The 13,335-nt window shown below is 30.3% G+C and overlaps 2 protein-coding genes across 5 annotated transcripts; both read right to left on the reverse strand.

The window, feature by feature from the left end:
* Nucleotides 1–40: 40 nt before the first annotated feature.
* On the reverse strand, nt 41–1,597 carry LOC122534014 (superoxide dismutase [Cu-Zn], chloroplastic-like). 3 transcript variants are annotated; one of them, XM_043664265.1, is made up of 4 exons: nt 1,508–1,597; nt 876–939; nt 560–772; nt 41–467 (listed from the first exon to the last, which is right to left on the reverse strand). In XM_043664265.1, exons 2-4 carry the CDS (start codon nt 927–929, stop codon nt 213–215), a joined length of 522 nt encoding a protein of 173 aa, XP_043520200.1. In that variant the 5' UTR covers nt 930–939; nt 1,508–1,597; the 3' UTR covers nt 41–212. The 3 variants fall into 3 exon arrangements, with proteins under 3 accessions (XP_043520200.1, XP_043520202.1, XP_043520203.1); XM_043664267.1 differs by having other exon boundaries at nt 1,362–1,570; XM_043664268.1 differs by lacking the exon at nt 1,508–1,597 and adding an exon at nt 1,469–1,492.
* Nucleotides 1,598–2,591: 994 nt separating this feature from the next.
* Nucleotides 2,592–12,983, reverse strand: LOC122534010 (dynein axonemal intermediate chain 3-like). Of its 2 annotated transcripts, none has more exons than XM_043664257.1 (14): nt 11,918–12,983; nt 11,286–11,825; nt 10,717–10,928; nt 9,433–9,864; nt 8,708–9,028; nt 8,115–8,363; nt 7,784–7,939; nt 7,071–7,414; nt 6,093–6,415; nt 5,374–5,602; nt 4,736–5,036; nt 4,239–4,436; nt 3,371–3,703; nt 2,592–3,048 (listed from the first exon to the last, which is right to left on the reverse strand). In XM_043664257.1, exons 2-14 carry the CDS (start codon nt 11,527–11,529, stop codon nt 2,848–2,850), a joined length of 3,543 nt encoding a protein of 1,180 aa, XP_043520192.1. In that variant the 5' UTR covers nt 11,530–11,825; nt 11,918–12,983; the 3' UTR covers nt 2,592–2,847. The 2 variants fall into 2 exon arrangements, with proteins under 2 accessions (XP_043520192.1, XP_043520193.1); XM_043664258.1 differs by having other exon boundaries at nt 2,593–3,048; nt 4,260–4,436.
* Between the last annotated feature and the right edge of the window lie 352 nt (nt 12,984–13,335).

A 13,335-nucleotide genomic window follows, 5' to 3' on the forward strand; every position in this document is an offset into this window, starting at 1 on the left:
GACAGAACGCTCCGATTGATGTTTTGTAATGTAATAAAAATAAGTTTATTACTAGTTTATTATTATTTTTATTTTCAGTTGTACACTTTTTGATACTACACTGGTACACTGAGAAACTACTGGAAGTATCAATCCGGTAATCGATAATAATGTTTAATTAAAAAAAAAAAATTAGATATACTATGCAAGCAGAACAAGAATGAATTAGAAAGCTATTCAGCTTCAATAATACCACAAGCCCAACGATCTCCCGAGTTTCCAGTGCTCGCAGAAAGAGTAGTATTTCCTTTTCCTAAATCATCTTCACCGGAATGAACGACAATCGCACGTCCTATGATATTATTCTTTCCAGTAAAGGAAATAATAAAATCTTTAATATTTACGTCAGCATCTCCGTTTTTGTTTGCTTCTATGTTACCTAAATCGCCAACGTGTCTCACCGGGCTGTCTTGTCCACCGTGGGTAACCTAAAAGTAAGATTTAAAGATTCATTGGACGGATTAGACGAATTAGTTGATCGAAGATCTTAACGTGGCATTATTGTTAAATAATAATTTACATTTTCAGGATTGAAATGTGGACCAGTAGACATACAACCATCTCGTAGGTCTCCTTTTTCGTGTACATGAATACCGTGTAATCCTTCTGTAAGTCCATGTACTTGTCCAGTAATTTGAATGGAGTTATCCTTGTTTTGAATCAGGGTCAGTTCTCCCGTTACATTTCTCGTTTTAATATTGTTTGGTACCAAATGGACATGTGCAGTTTTTTGCTGTAGAATATGAATTTTATAATATTGAATAATCATAATAATGCAATTCATGAAACTGTAAATTAAGATAGTTTTCCTTGATATTTGTCGCGAATCGACATACCTCTGCAATGGTTGCAACTACAATTCCAAGGAGAATTATGATCATTCGATTCATGATGAACGATCTGAAATAAAAATTATAATGATATTATAATATAATTATTATATTATAATATAATAATATAACATAATATATTTATAATATAATTATTAGATATCTAAGATTTAATAAATTTTTAAAATTTAGCTTCAACATCAAATTCTCATCGATTTATTACTAGCTTCTTATTTATGAATTCAGTCTGTTCTAAAATGAAGTGTTAATTAAAAACAAATCGAGCGAACAAGTTTCAAAAAATATATATCTATGATTTTGGATACTTTGGATACTTTGTTGCAAATTATACGTATTTATATTACGAAAGATATATTCGATAAAGCTAACATTTATTTATGTATCTAGAATTTAATACTACCACCCAATTTAATGTCGATGTCAAAAATTTAAATAATACTAAAAAAAAAATCTAAAAACAAAATTACTCACTAGTATAGTATACGCAAGATAAAAGAAAAATGACAAATTTTTAAGATGGTGTCCGATTAAAAAGTTGCTGATGTTAGATATTACACCGTAAGAGAAAAAGATCTCACTCTTGATGGATATACGTGCAGAAAGTGAAAGGAACGTACCATGTACGTATGTAGGCCTTGGATATGCGTATTCACGGATACTGTCTGACTGACTGGATGCTGAGTTAAAGCCCAGCTTATATGGTCTATTAGTATCTGTTCTATTAGATGTATCCCCACTGATTGTTCGTTCAAGATTTTTTTCGAACTATACTTATTTGAAGAACGATCCTGCATCATTAATTCACATATTATATACATACGCACGTACGTGCTTTGCCAGGACAATTTTGTCAAGGAAACTTTTGAAAGATTCTGAAATTAGAAAATGAACGATCAATTAGAAATGCATTAGAGTAATGTGGACCAATTTGCACCACCTAATAATTTTAATAAATCAGCGAGTTACAGTTACACTTCGTAAATTACAGTTTTGTCGGATGTTAAGCAGGGATTGGACTTGAAAATCCAATATATATGTACGATCCTATGTACTACAAAGTCCAACACTTTCCTGATGATCTCATTAATGTATAAACGTGAGATTCGAATCTAGTTATATAATATCGTAATAAAAATACTAGTTGCCAAGCAAGTTTAAAGATTGACCAATTCATACTTGTATATCTGGCATACAAATTAGAAACGTCCATGAAAAAAAATTTTTCATTCTTTTTCAAAAAAACAAGTTTCAATAGATTTCGTTATCGTGATAATTTTCTTAAATTCTTAGAAAATATTTTTTATTACTTTTTTTTTATGTCATAGAGACGAAAACGTTTGCAACAATTTTTTGCAACAAAATTGAGGAACGTTTGTGCACGTGTATGAAATACGAGGACAATTGTGGCGCAAATTACTCTCTTTTATCTCTGCTTGAATCCTTATAACGGATGCCGGATATTATATTTATAAAGCACCGATTGTCGATTCACCTACGACCTACGATTTATACGACGTAAATCACACGATCCCGATTCAGCTACATCCTCTGAGACCCGAGTAATTTACAGTTGAGCTGCTTCGACCATTTACCATTTTCATTTTACAATTTCGTTTCTTCTTGTCTCGTTGTTATTTTTGACTTTTTACATTCATCTTTAATAAAAAATTAGCTAATTTACGCATGTACGTAGAAAAGGGTATATTGAAGTTCAATTTAATTACACGTTAAACGAAATTGAACGACGTGAAAATTATAATTATGATTTCAATACAATAACTTTTCATTCATTAATCTACTATCTTATACGGATAGTACCTATAATACATAAAGAGATTTTATTTTTTCAATACAGATTTTTGTATTAAAGCACACGTAAGTTGTAGATCTCTAGGTATTGTTTAATATTAATAATAAATTTAAATATTTATTTATTGAATTAATATTTCGACGTCATTTATATAACTTTTCTTTTAAATTTGTTTAATTTCCTCAACTCAGCGTCCATCGTGACACGCAATGTTTTCTTGTCTTTTAAAATATTCTTCCAATTAAACGAATACTCGAACGGATGCTTCTGTAAATTAGCCAACACTTTAGCCTGTATTTCCATGAAATGATAAATTATTTCTTCGTTTGGGTCAATTCGTTGTATTTCCTTAAAATTCATTAAATTTAAATTTTATTAAAGAATGAAACGGATTGTATTGTAATTAAAATGCGGGGTGCCTGTATTATAGATTATCGTAACTGCAGGTTTTAAATATCAGAACGCGTTTTACTTTCACACAAAGTATGATAAATGGTTCAAATTCATTATTAAAGAAAAGAAATGATTGTTCGATTTATCATAGAAAACAAAAAAATACGAAGAAAAATCAGAGTTGAAATTTCGTTTAGCTTGGTTATGGAGAATTAATTAATAGAACTTGCCATTATATTTTTTCAAACTACAATCTAACTTTCTCTTTTCTGCTTACCATCATTTCTTCTTCAAGTATAGTGTCTTCCACAGTAATTGGTTCGTCGAATTTTTCTGTCATTGGTGGTACGGAGATTAGCCTTGTTTCTGGCTGATGTTTTGGAAAGAAAAGACTTTTCGTGTGCTCGAAAATGTTTTCTTGCATTTTTAGTGTTTGCCGTAATTTTTGTTTCTTCCTCTTCTTTTCTTGTCCTAATTTTAAGATAGGTTCACGTTGCTTTTCGAGGTCGTCTTTCCTTAAACCTTTCTTCTCCAGAAGCACTTGCTGCATGTGCTTCAGCTCCCTTGCTTCCCACTTTCTGCGTGATTCTTGAATCATTTCCCATCTTTTCTATAAATTCAATCCAATTATGGAGCAAGCAACAGTTTATCATTATACATTCTTACATACACGTATAAATTTTCTTAAATTATTAAATTAATTAATTATAATTAATTATTAAATTAATTTTGTTAAATTCAATAACGTTAATTTTTAATTGATAAAAATCTAAGAAAAGAAAAGTTTATTCTCTCGTCTCTTTGTTTTCTTTGTTTCTCTTTTTTTATCGATGAACTTGCCGAGAAGCAGGTCCAATGGGAATTTCTCTAATACTATTGTGTAATTTCTAATACCGTATTGACAAAAACGATAAAAAAAAATGACGATAAAAAAAGACAAAAACTTTAAAAGAGAAATAAAGTAAAAGGACTCGATGAAATCAAATTCGACATTGCGGTAACTGTATGTATCTATAATACATGTATGTATCTATAATTTTTTTTTTTTTACTAAAACGATATGAAAAAGAAACTTTTAATTTTTTTTATACGGCACCGTAGATTGTATATTACAAAAATTTTTCTCTTCTTCAGCATTAGCTTACCAAAAAAGGAACACAATTTACCAAGCTTTTCTTCACAGGCTCTACCAAAGATTCCACTTCCACTGTTTTAGAAACAGTTGCTTTCTCTTCTTCCTGCTGTTTCCTCTTCTCCGCTTCTTTCGACAATCTTTCTTTCTGTTCAATTTCTTTATAATTTGTTTCTAACCACTTCTCTAGCCATTCTCTACAATTTTTCACCTGAAATTATTTAAAAAATTAAAACTTTTATGACGAACAACATGAGCAACGATTTAAATTCATTTGGCACACAATATAAGTATACTTGTATCTAAAAAAAGAAATTTATCAAGAATCATTACGTCCGAAAAAACTAAGAAATTGTTACACGAAGGTAATAAAAAGGTATAAAATTAAATCACGAGACTATGGAAATGAAGATTACATTTTTAAAACTCAATTAATATCGAGGCTTTAACAAATTTAAATAGTTAAATTTAAATAGTTAAAAGAGATAATTTTACTTTCAACGAAATTACCCTTTTCACTTGTCGTTGAATAAAATTGGTCATCCACTCTATACAGGCGGAGTCTGTTTCAAAGAAAGTAGTAGGAGCTAGGAACATTCTTAGGATACCATTGAAATCGCAAAATCCTACGCATTGAGGGGTCAAATGTAATTCGTGGGTATATATTCCTGTGATTATGCGACCAGACAAGCTCTGGAGGACGCACGGTTCGTCTGTTTTCACCATGAAATCCCATAATTCAACGGTACCATCTAATCGTGTAAGAATTAGTATTGTGGGGCGAAAACTACCCCACGAAACAGCAGTGTACCTACATGTATAAAGGAATAAATATATTTTTCATACATAAAAATTTACATAAACGGTCAAAATCTAATCTAATAGATCATTGTACGATCATCAATGTACTAATCTGTTAATGTAAGTAGCATCAGATGTACATACGTATAACTTACAGAAAAAATATACGCACAAGAGTTGTACAATTCAACTTATACAAAAGTATACATTGAAGTGTTGAAATATCGAAATACTCTCGAGATACTTTTGTACCGTCCACACAATACACGTTAGACGTACAATTGGAATATTTAAAAAAATATTTTTAAGACATAATTTTAAAAAATATTTAAAAAATCGACATATACCCAATATCTGACTTCTTCCAAAATAATGGTATACCGAGATCTTCCTCCCAAATAGCAAATATCTTTCCACCTATTGTTACAAGCCACGTTCTGTTTTCTCTAGATCGAACGGTATGTGTTATGGGACCATCGTGTACTCTTTTAAACCAACACCATCGACATTTTTCAGTATTAATAGCTAAATCCGTTGTGAAATCGTATCCTTCCCATGTAACGCAACCAAAATCACCTAGCAGCGATGGCAAATTGGAATTGAATTAGTTATTTGACAATGTATAATACAAATAAATATAACAATTATTATATTATAGTAATTATTATATTACAGTAATTATATTATAGTAATTATATTATAGTAATTATATTATAGTAATTATTATATTACAGTAATTATATTATAGTAATTATTATATTATAAATAAGTACAAGACAAATACATAGGACACACAGTCGCGGAAGAATTGAATCACGAAGATGTAACATGTATTATACGTATAAAAATACAAACGAAACATACTGACGATTATTATTTCGATTACCGAAGATATAATATTGAATTGATTATTTCATTTTTTGTGACTGCCCCTATAATTAAAAAATAAAATATATAGTGAAAACTAAAATTGTTTCTTTTTCTTTTTTTCTTTCTTTAAATTTAGATTCTATTCTGGAAAACGTATATATTTTTATTTCTTCTTTATAAATTTGTATTTTTATACCTTCAACAGTACCGACATGTATCTTCGGTTGCATCACATAATCCGGTTTTTTGATAATATTTTCAAAATATCTTCGGACAGTTACATCTTGAGACGGTGGACCAACATCTACACGTTTTTTCTCAAATTTCGGTACGTACATGCTAATCGTGGTTATCACGACGTTTCGACTTTCGTTTGGATGTTGGGCCACCAGGATGTAACAAGGCTTGAAAACGCGGTCCAATATTTTAAACGGAGATACAGACTTTATCAACGCCTCTGGTCTTTTTACTTTTCCTTTCTTTCTCGGGCTCGGTTCCTTCTTCTTGTACATCTGCCATCTTGAAACAAATAATAATTTCTGACTCGATTAAATTTATTTATACATATTTAATTGCAAATTCTTATATTTCGCGTAAATTGTTAAAGATTTTGTATAGGTAGTTTGTTTGCATTAAATATTTGTAATGCTCTGCATAACTATAATATCCGGGAAGCAAAATTTGTGGTCACTTTCATCGGACGTCATCAAAATCAGGATCATTTTTCACGGAAATGAACGGTTCTCGAGATATTCGTAAAAAATTATCGGCATTGTTAAATAATGAATTCTGCTGATACGAGTTCATAATTGTGCGTGTTCTAGCAGTGTTAACTACTGTTAGTGATACACTGTCAGCGTACGTGGTCACAGTTACGCGTACGTGATCACAGTTAAGCGTATGTGACGTTAAAAAGGAAAATTCATTAGAACGATACCGGCAAATTTTTCCGACTACTTTGAAAATTGTTTTCGTGACAAAATGATGTTGATTTTCGGCTTCACCGATTCAAAATACCTTCGAAATAACAAGCTCGGACCAAAAATTTTCCTTCTAATTCTTTGCATACTATAGTACAGCCAAGTGTTCTACTTACAGCTGTATAACTATAAATTAGCAATGTGATGATACAATAATGAACAACCAATTAAACTTATTACAAAAGAACACCAACTTTTCATTTAACTTCAAGTTCCAGAAAGCAATCGTACCGTCCTCGCTTGCAGTCACAAATTGTAACGATAAATCATCGGTACTAGTGTCTTCTGGTAACGACGTGATTCTACCACTGGAATCAAGTTGGTCGTACGGTGAAATCCATATAATCTGAATCACAGCTGCCTTCTGGCTCTCTTTCAACGAGGATATTGCTGTGGGTCTGATTATAGACGTATCAAGTACTTCCTGCATCCACGCGATCAAAGTCTTTATTGTCATTCTATGCTTGATTTGAGCAGCCGTATACACAACTACCGCTTCTACTTTCTCGATTTTACCGGGAATGTGCCACAGTACGATCTGTAATTTTTTTTAAATAAGACATCTTATAAATGTAAAGTATTTGCAGTATTTGTCTACATGCTATTGAGTAAATAAATAATGAATTTATTAAGGTCATTAAAAGTAATCTAAATAAAATAAAGTAAAATAATATAATATCACGCGATACAATAAAATATCATACAATATTGTACATGTGATCAGATTATAAAAAATAATAAAAATATAAAATTTATCACTGTATTTGAAAACATTAAATATCTCAATTAAAAACTTATAACGAATTTATTAAACATTATTCATCTTCGTTTACTTAGCAAGGTAACTTATTTTCTTCGATAATAACCGTCCTTAGTATTTCCTAGTAGTCAAATTATTAATACTCAACTGGCCATTTGCGCAACCACCGACTACCAGATTTCCATCCAGTGGATTCACAGCCACGGATGTCACTTCCCTTGGACTTTCGAGTACCAATTTCGGTGCCAGACAGTCGTTGAACGACCATACGAGAACAAAATTGTTGTCGTAAGCTTTGACAACCTGTAACGAAAAAACTCAAGAATGTTACTTTTAAAATTTGAAAAATTTGTCGAAAATATAAAAGTTACTTTAGCTTGAAAATTTGAAGAACTTACGGAAAACGTAGAAATTATATTAAGAATCTAGAAAGAAGCAAGGAAATCAGAAAAGAGATTTTTTTTCTCTAAATTTTCACCTCTTCGTTTGATTTAGGTCCGATCAAATGTTGACTCTTGGCATAGCTCGTGTAAGCAGCAAACGCTATACCAGTCCATAATGGATGCCAACACAGATCATTAATGACTTTATTAACCACGTGCTGTTCATCCTGAAAACTTAAATGTTCCTCGTAGCTTACAGGTATAGGCCACTGAGTGTCTCTTATGTTTCTCACCAAATTGCCATAGTCGTTCGTATAAATGTCCCAAGTAGCATTTAACAGCAACTACGATATAAAAATACATCAATTATCACAGCAATTACGAGTAATACTATGTTAGTAGTAAGTAATATGTATAGTATAGTATAGTATAGTAATATGTTGAAAATAATTATTCATACCACATTATAAATAAAATTAAAATCTTATTTGAAAAAAAGGCCACATTCGAAATATATAAAACAGCTAAATTACGATAGAGGGACGAGAGAGTTGAATATCGTTCACTTATTATTAAAACATTGCACGTACGTAAGTGTATCGTTGTATATGTCATACTACAAGTACATATCTAATAGCGTCTTCAACTTATTCAGTAACATATATTCTTCAAATATTTATAAACTAACTTGATCGCACACGTAATCAGTGAAACGACGAAGGAAACTCTTCAAAGATTCTGTTTGATCTGGGGTAAAATTTGATATATCAGGAGACTGATATTCGTATTTGTACTGAATCCAACAATTTGCCGGTACCGAAAGAGCCGTTTGAGTTTTCATGTTTCGAATATCTGGAGTGACCTGAGTCATATTGCTTAACAGTTTACGTGGAATATTTTCAAAGAGTTGACGATAAGGAAGAAGTTGAATGTATCCATCACTAACGTCTTCTACTTTTCTATCTTTCAGTCGAAGTGGTGCATCGAGCACATCTGCTGTGCCTAATACCTGAAATGAACCAATAAGTATTCAGTAAGTAAATACTTATTTATATCATCGTTTAAAGGTGTGTAAACGCTTCTTTACTCTTCAACAGAATGTAATTTGGTTACAGCATAAATAGGAAAAGAAAGATAACGATAGGTAAGAAACAAAGAAATTTGTTGTATATCGAGTCTATCGTAGAACATTCGGTATCTGTACGATAAAGTTGAATTTTTGAAGTTAATGCAATAAGATAAAAACAAATTGGTATTTTTAATTATAAATTAGTATCTATTAAATGAAAAATTGATCAATAATTGATAAGTAGAATACAATCGTTACATAAAATTCTTTTGTCCATACTATCATGTGTATTTAGTAAAATGTACTTTTGTTCATTCCTTTATTTTGCCTTGTACATTTTTTACCTCGATTTCTAAAAGCGGTCTGGTATTCTTAACGATGGTTGCTTCGATCTCTACGCTACTACTAAATTCCTGCCACCTTCCTAATGGCTTGTAGACGGCAGTTCTCACTCGATTTTCATGTTCCTCTCTTTGTTTCTGAATTTCCTCGACCACAGCGTCTCGACCTTCCTCAGTTAAGCATATGTAAAACTGACCTTCTTCAGTTAACGATGGAACGTAACCAATTAATATCTTTGAATTTGGAAACTTTCGAATTTCGTTTTTTACTGGTAAGAAATCGCTACTGTCTTCGTGAAGATCTATATTGTCTTCGATAATCTCTTTTCGTACGTATACCCAAGGATATTCGGTACTAACGTTTTCTCCTATAACACAGCCGATTACCTTTTGCGTTAGAGGTGACAAATTGATCCTTGCTGTACCTGGTACACCCTAAACAGGAAACACACACGTTTAAAAAGTTGTCTGTTTCATTGAGAAACGACTAGGGATTGAATAAAAACTGAGAAGTTTTTTGGAAAAAAGTCTATAAGACAAAATAATAAATTAAATAAATCGCGTTGTATATTTCAGTATTATTGATTTATTTCTTATACATAGATATATATACATAGATATATATAAAGGAGAGAGAGAGAAAGAGAGAGAGAGAGATATTTGGAGGTTTAAAAGAAAAGAGAGTCAGTTCAACAAGAAACAGCAAGTATCTTAGCGATTTAATAGCAAGTGTGACAATAGGTCAAGAGCACTTTTTGTTTTAAATAAACGATTATATTTCAATGGATTTTACCTCCTATGTAACTCTATGTACGTTTCAAAATATAACTAAATTTCTAGTGGTATTGTAATTGATATGTTATAACAAAACTACTATATTTATGTAATGCACGTATTTCTCATTTTTTCCTAAAAAAAATTTCATTTACATTTCAGTTTTACTCTTTTTTTTTTATTATATAGAATGAGATATCCAATCAATTTATGGAAAACTAACAAGCAAGATATACATCTTGAGCTGATTTCATCAAATTTCCTGCTAAAGGATTAATTTACAATTGCAAATAACGATGTAAATATATAATTATTTAACAATTAACAAATTATAAATGTAACGTTATATATGATACCTATATTATATAGATAATATATAGGTATCTAGTTTCTGATATATAACATTAAATATAGTATTATACTATCTAACAAATTACTATTTAAAATTAATAATTATTAATGACGTAATAAATACCACTAAATAAATCTAAAGCATGGTACTTGACGATTTACCAGTGAAACAGAATAGCGAATTTCTGTTGGTGGTTCAGGTACATAATCCTTCGAAGTAAGACGTAGAAGGTCGCTACTTGATACACCAGAAGCAGAAAAAGAATCCAGATCGAAAATCGTCTTTCGTCTTTCTTTCAATGTATTTTCATTTGTTTCTAAATGTATAGTTTCCTTTGCTTCCTTTTCCCAATCTATGATATCGCTAGAGACGGCTTTGCAGAAAATAACCATAAAATTATAGTTAATTAAATTGATAAGGTCTTCTGAAATTAATCATTCACAGTTGGTTAAAAACTTAAAAACTTTATGACTAATTGAATTTTTATAATTACATGTAAATACTCACTCAGGCACGTTATACTGATTTTTGTGAAAAATCTATATTGTAAAATTATTTTTCTTTTTCATAGTCTCTGATTTTCAGTAATCAAAATGTATTATTAATGTGGAAAAATCAATTTTCTAACGATTATTTATTATTTTCGTTAATTTTTGAGGAAAATTATGAGAGATATACAATATATCACCAACAAAATTAATCGAAATCTTACCATAAAATGCAAACTAACATTTTATCGCTTCCTCCACATATTCATAGTTTGTTTCATGTTCTAAATAATCATCATGATAAACGGTGTGTTCCATCAGTGCTGAATATTCTCTATTCTCTGAATTTTCAATTTTGCTCTCATACTTTTCGTGCTGTTTGACTTCTTCATCTTCAGTTTTTTCATTTTGAATACTTTCGTTACTTTGAATAGACTGTTCATCTTCTCTCCCCTTCTTATTATGAAATCCGAATACGTCAGCCATTATACTTCAATTAACGACATGAAAATAGTAGAGAAACCGTTGCGTTCACGAAATATTTGAAAATGTTAACGATGAGTCAGAATTCTTCGAGTACGCATGTTGAGAATAATGGAATAACCACTTAAAAGTCTAATTATTCCGAGTCGAAGTTTGAATCAACTGTTATGATTACGATGGTGGTGGCATCGTAGTTATGAAAATGCCGTTAATAACGTTATTATTAAAAATTTGCTACGAGGGCATAGCGTGTGAAAATTTGTCAACTTCATGTTTAAATGTAATAAGATCCAATGAACCTGTATTAAATTGAAGAACATGTGTAAATAGTATGTTTTCTCAAATTATTTAAAATTTTAATTTAGAATACTGATTGAAACGGCGAAATTACCTGAAATAACGATAACGATTTAACGTGTATATTCAAAAAAAGTGATTCGTTTAATTTTGTCCGACTTTATTTTTGCATGATTCAGTTTTGAATCAATAATACATCGAATGTTTATTACCGATAGTTCAATATGGAAACGTTTACTTTCGTTTCATAAATCTGCTTCGATCGATCAATGAACGAATGACTCGTCAACAGAAAATCCAAAGTTTAAAATAAAAATGTAAACTCCAAATATATAAAAAAAAAAATATTTAAATTCAAGTATTGTTTTGAAAGGTATAATCTATCAGTGACAAACAATCAAATGAAGATGAACGAAACAATTAAAGAAAATATTCGAGATATTACCAAATTACATTAGAATACGACTACACATTACGTCAAGATATGATTGAAAAATACATTAAACACAGGATAATAAAATAATCAGTGTAACTTTCATTGAATTTAGTTTATTATTTTCAGTCGAGGTATCGTTCAAAATGTCCGTTTTCTCGTACGCAGTTGTAATTTTTTAATTAAATTTTGCGTTACGTTCCCTTCCTGCGTGTCACAGTTTTCTATTTCTTCGAACGTCACTGTTTTTCAAATGTTGCAGACTCGTAATATTTACGGAATAAACTATTCTTTTTACGTTTTCACAGAGATAAAAGACCAAAGATGTTGGGTCTGGTGATCTCGCAGGCCAAGCCACCGTTTCTCCACGTCTGATTCAACAATAATATCCGAACCCAATCGTTATTATCATCTTTTTTTTTTTGTGCGTGTTTTCAATTGTTAGTTGATTTGATTTGAGAAATTTATTCACAAATGGATGTTAATATCGTTTTACGTTTACGTGTCACCGTAAGTTTGTATTCATTTTTTCCTTTTTTTTTTTGCGTATTTTCCACTTTAGCATTGAAATAACAATTTATATTTTGGTTATTTTTGTATTTATATTTAATTTGAATTAAAAATATGGAAAATTACAAGTTTAATATATTTCTATTTTTCTTACTATTTGTATCAAATCATTTAACGTACATGTATATAACTCAACTTGTCAACTTTACACATAGGAAATAATTATGAACAATCAATATTGGAAACTTACTAGGAAAAAATGTGCCTGTAAAAAGTGTCTCCCTCGTACGGGAATTATATCGTCACGTCAAATTATTTTCTGGCGGGATATTTGAAAATATTATTAAATTATTTGAAATTATTATTTAATTTATCAAGATACACATACATTTATACGCAATATTGTATTGTAAAATAAAATATTCCTGTAAAATAAAAAAAAGGAAAAATCACACAGTCGATAAAGAAAAATCAATGTTACCGGTCGGTAATGGAAAAAAAAGAGAAAATAGAGCAAAAAACGAGTAACGCAAAGAGAAATAACGCGAAAAAGACATAATAAAAATAGC

The sequence above is a fragment of the Frieseomelitta varia genome, unplaced genomic scaffold, assembly GCF_011392965.1.
Source record: "Frieseomelitta varia isolate USP_RPSP 00005682 unplaced genomic scaffold, Fvar_1.2 scaffold_567, whole genome shotgun sequence".
NCBI lineage: Eukaryota > Metazoa > Arthropoda > Insecta > Hymenoptera > Apidae > Frieseomelitta > Frieseomelitta varia.

Bases quoted from the DNA above. Each gene is read 5' to 3' on its own strand.
- LOC122534010 (XM_043664257.1), bottom strand. From the start codon at position 11,529: ATGGCTGACGTATTCGGATTTCATAATAAGAAGGGGAGAGAAGATGAA. The intron at 10,929-11,285 runs GTTAGTTTGCAT...TTTTCTGCAAAG, and splicing joins TGTGGAGGAAGCGATAAAAT to CCGTCTCTAGCGATATCATA. The intron at 5,037-5,373 runs GTATATGTCGAT...TTATACATGTAG, and splicing joins TGGAAGAAGTCAGATATTGG to GTACACTGCTGTTTCGTGGG.
- LOC122534014 (XM_043664265.1), bottom strand. From the start codon at position 929: ATGAATCGAATGATCATAATTCTCCTTGGAATTGTAGTTGCAACCATT. The intron at 773-875 runs GTATGTCGATTC...CATATTCTACAG, and splicing joins TAGTTGCAACCATTGCAGAG to CAAAAAACTGCACATGTCCA. The intron at 468-559 runs GTAAATTATTAT...TCTTACTTTTAG, and splicing joins CACATTTCAATCCTGAAAAT to GTTACCCACGGTGGACAAGA.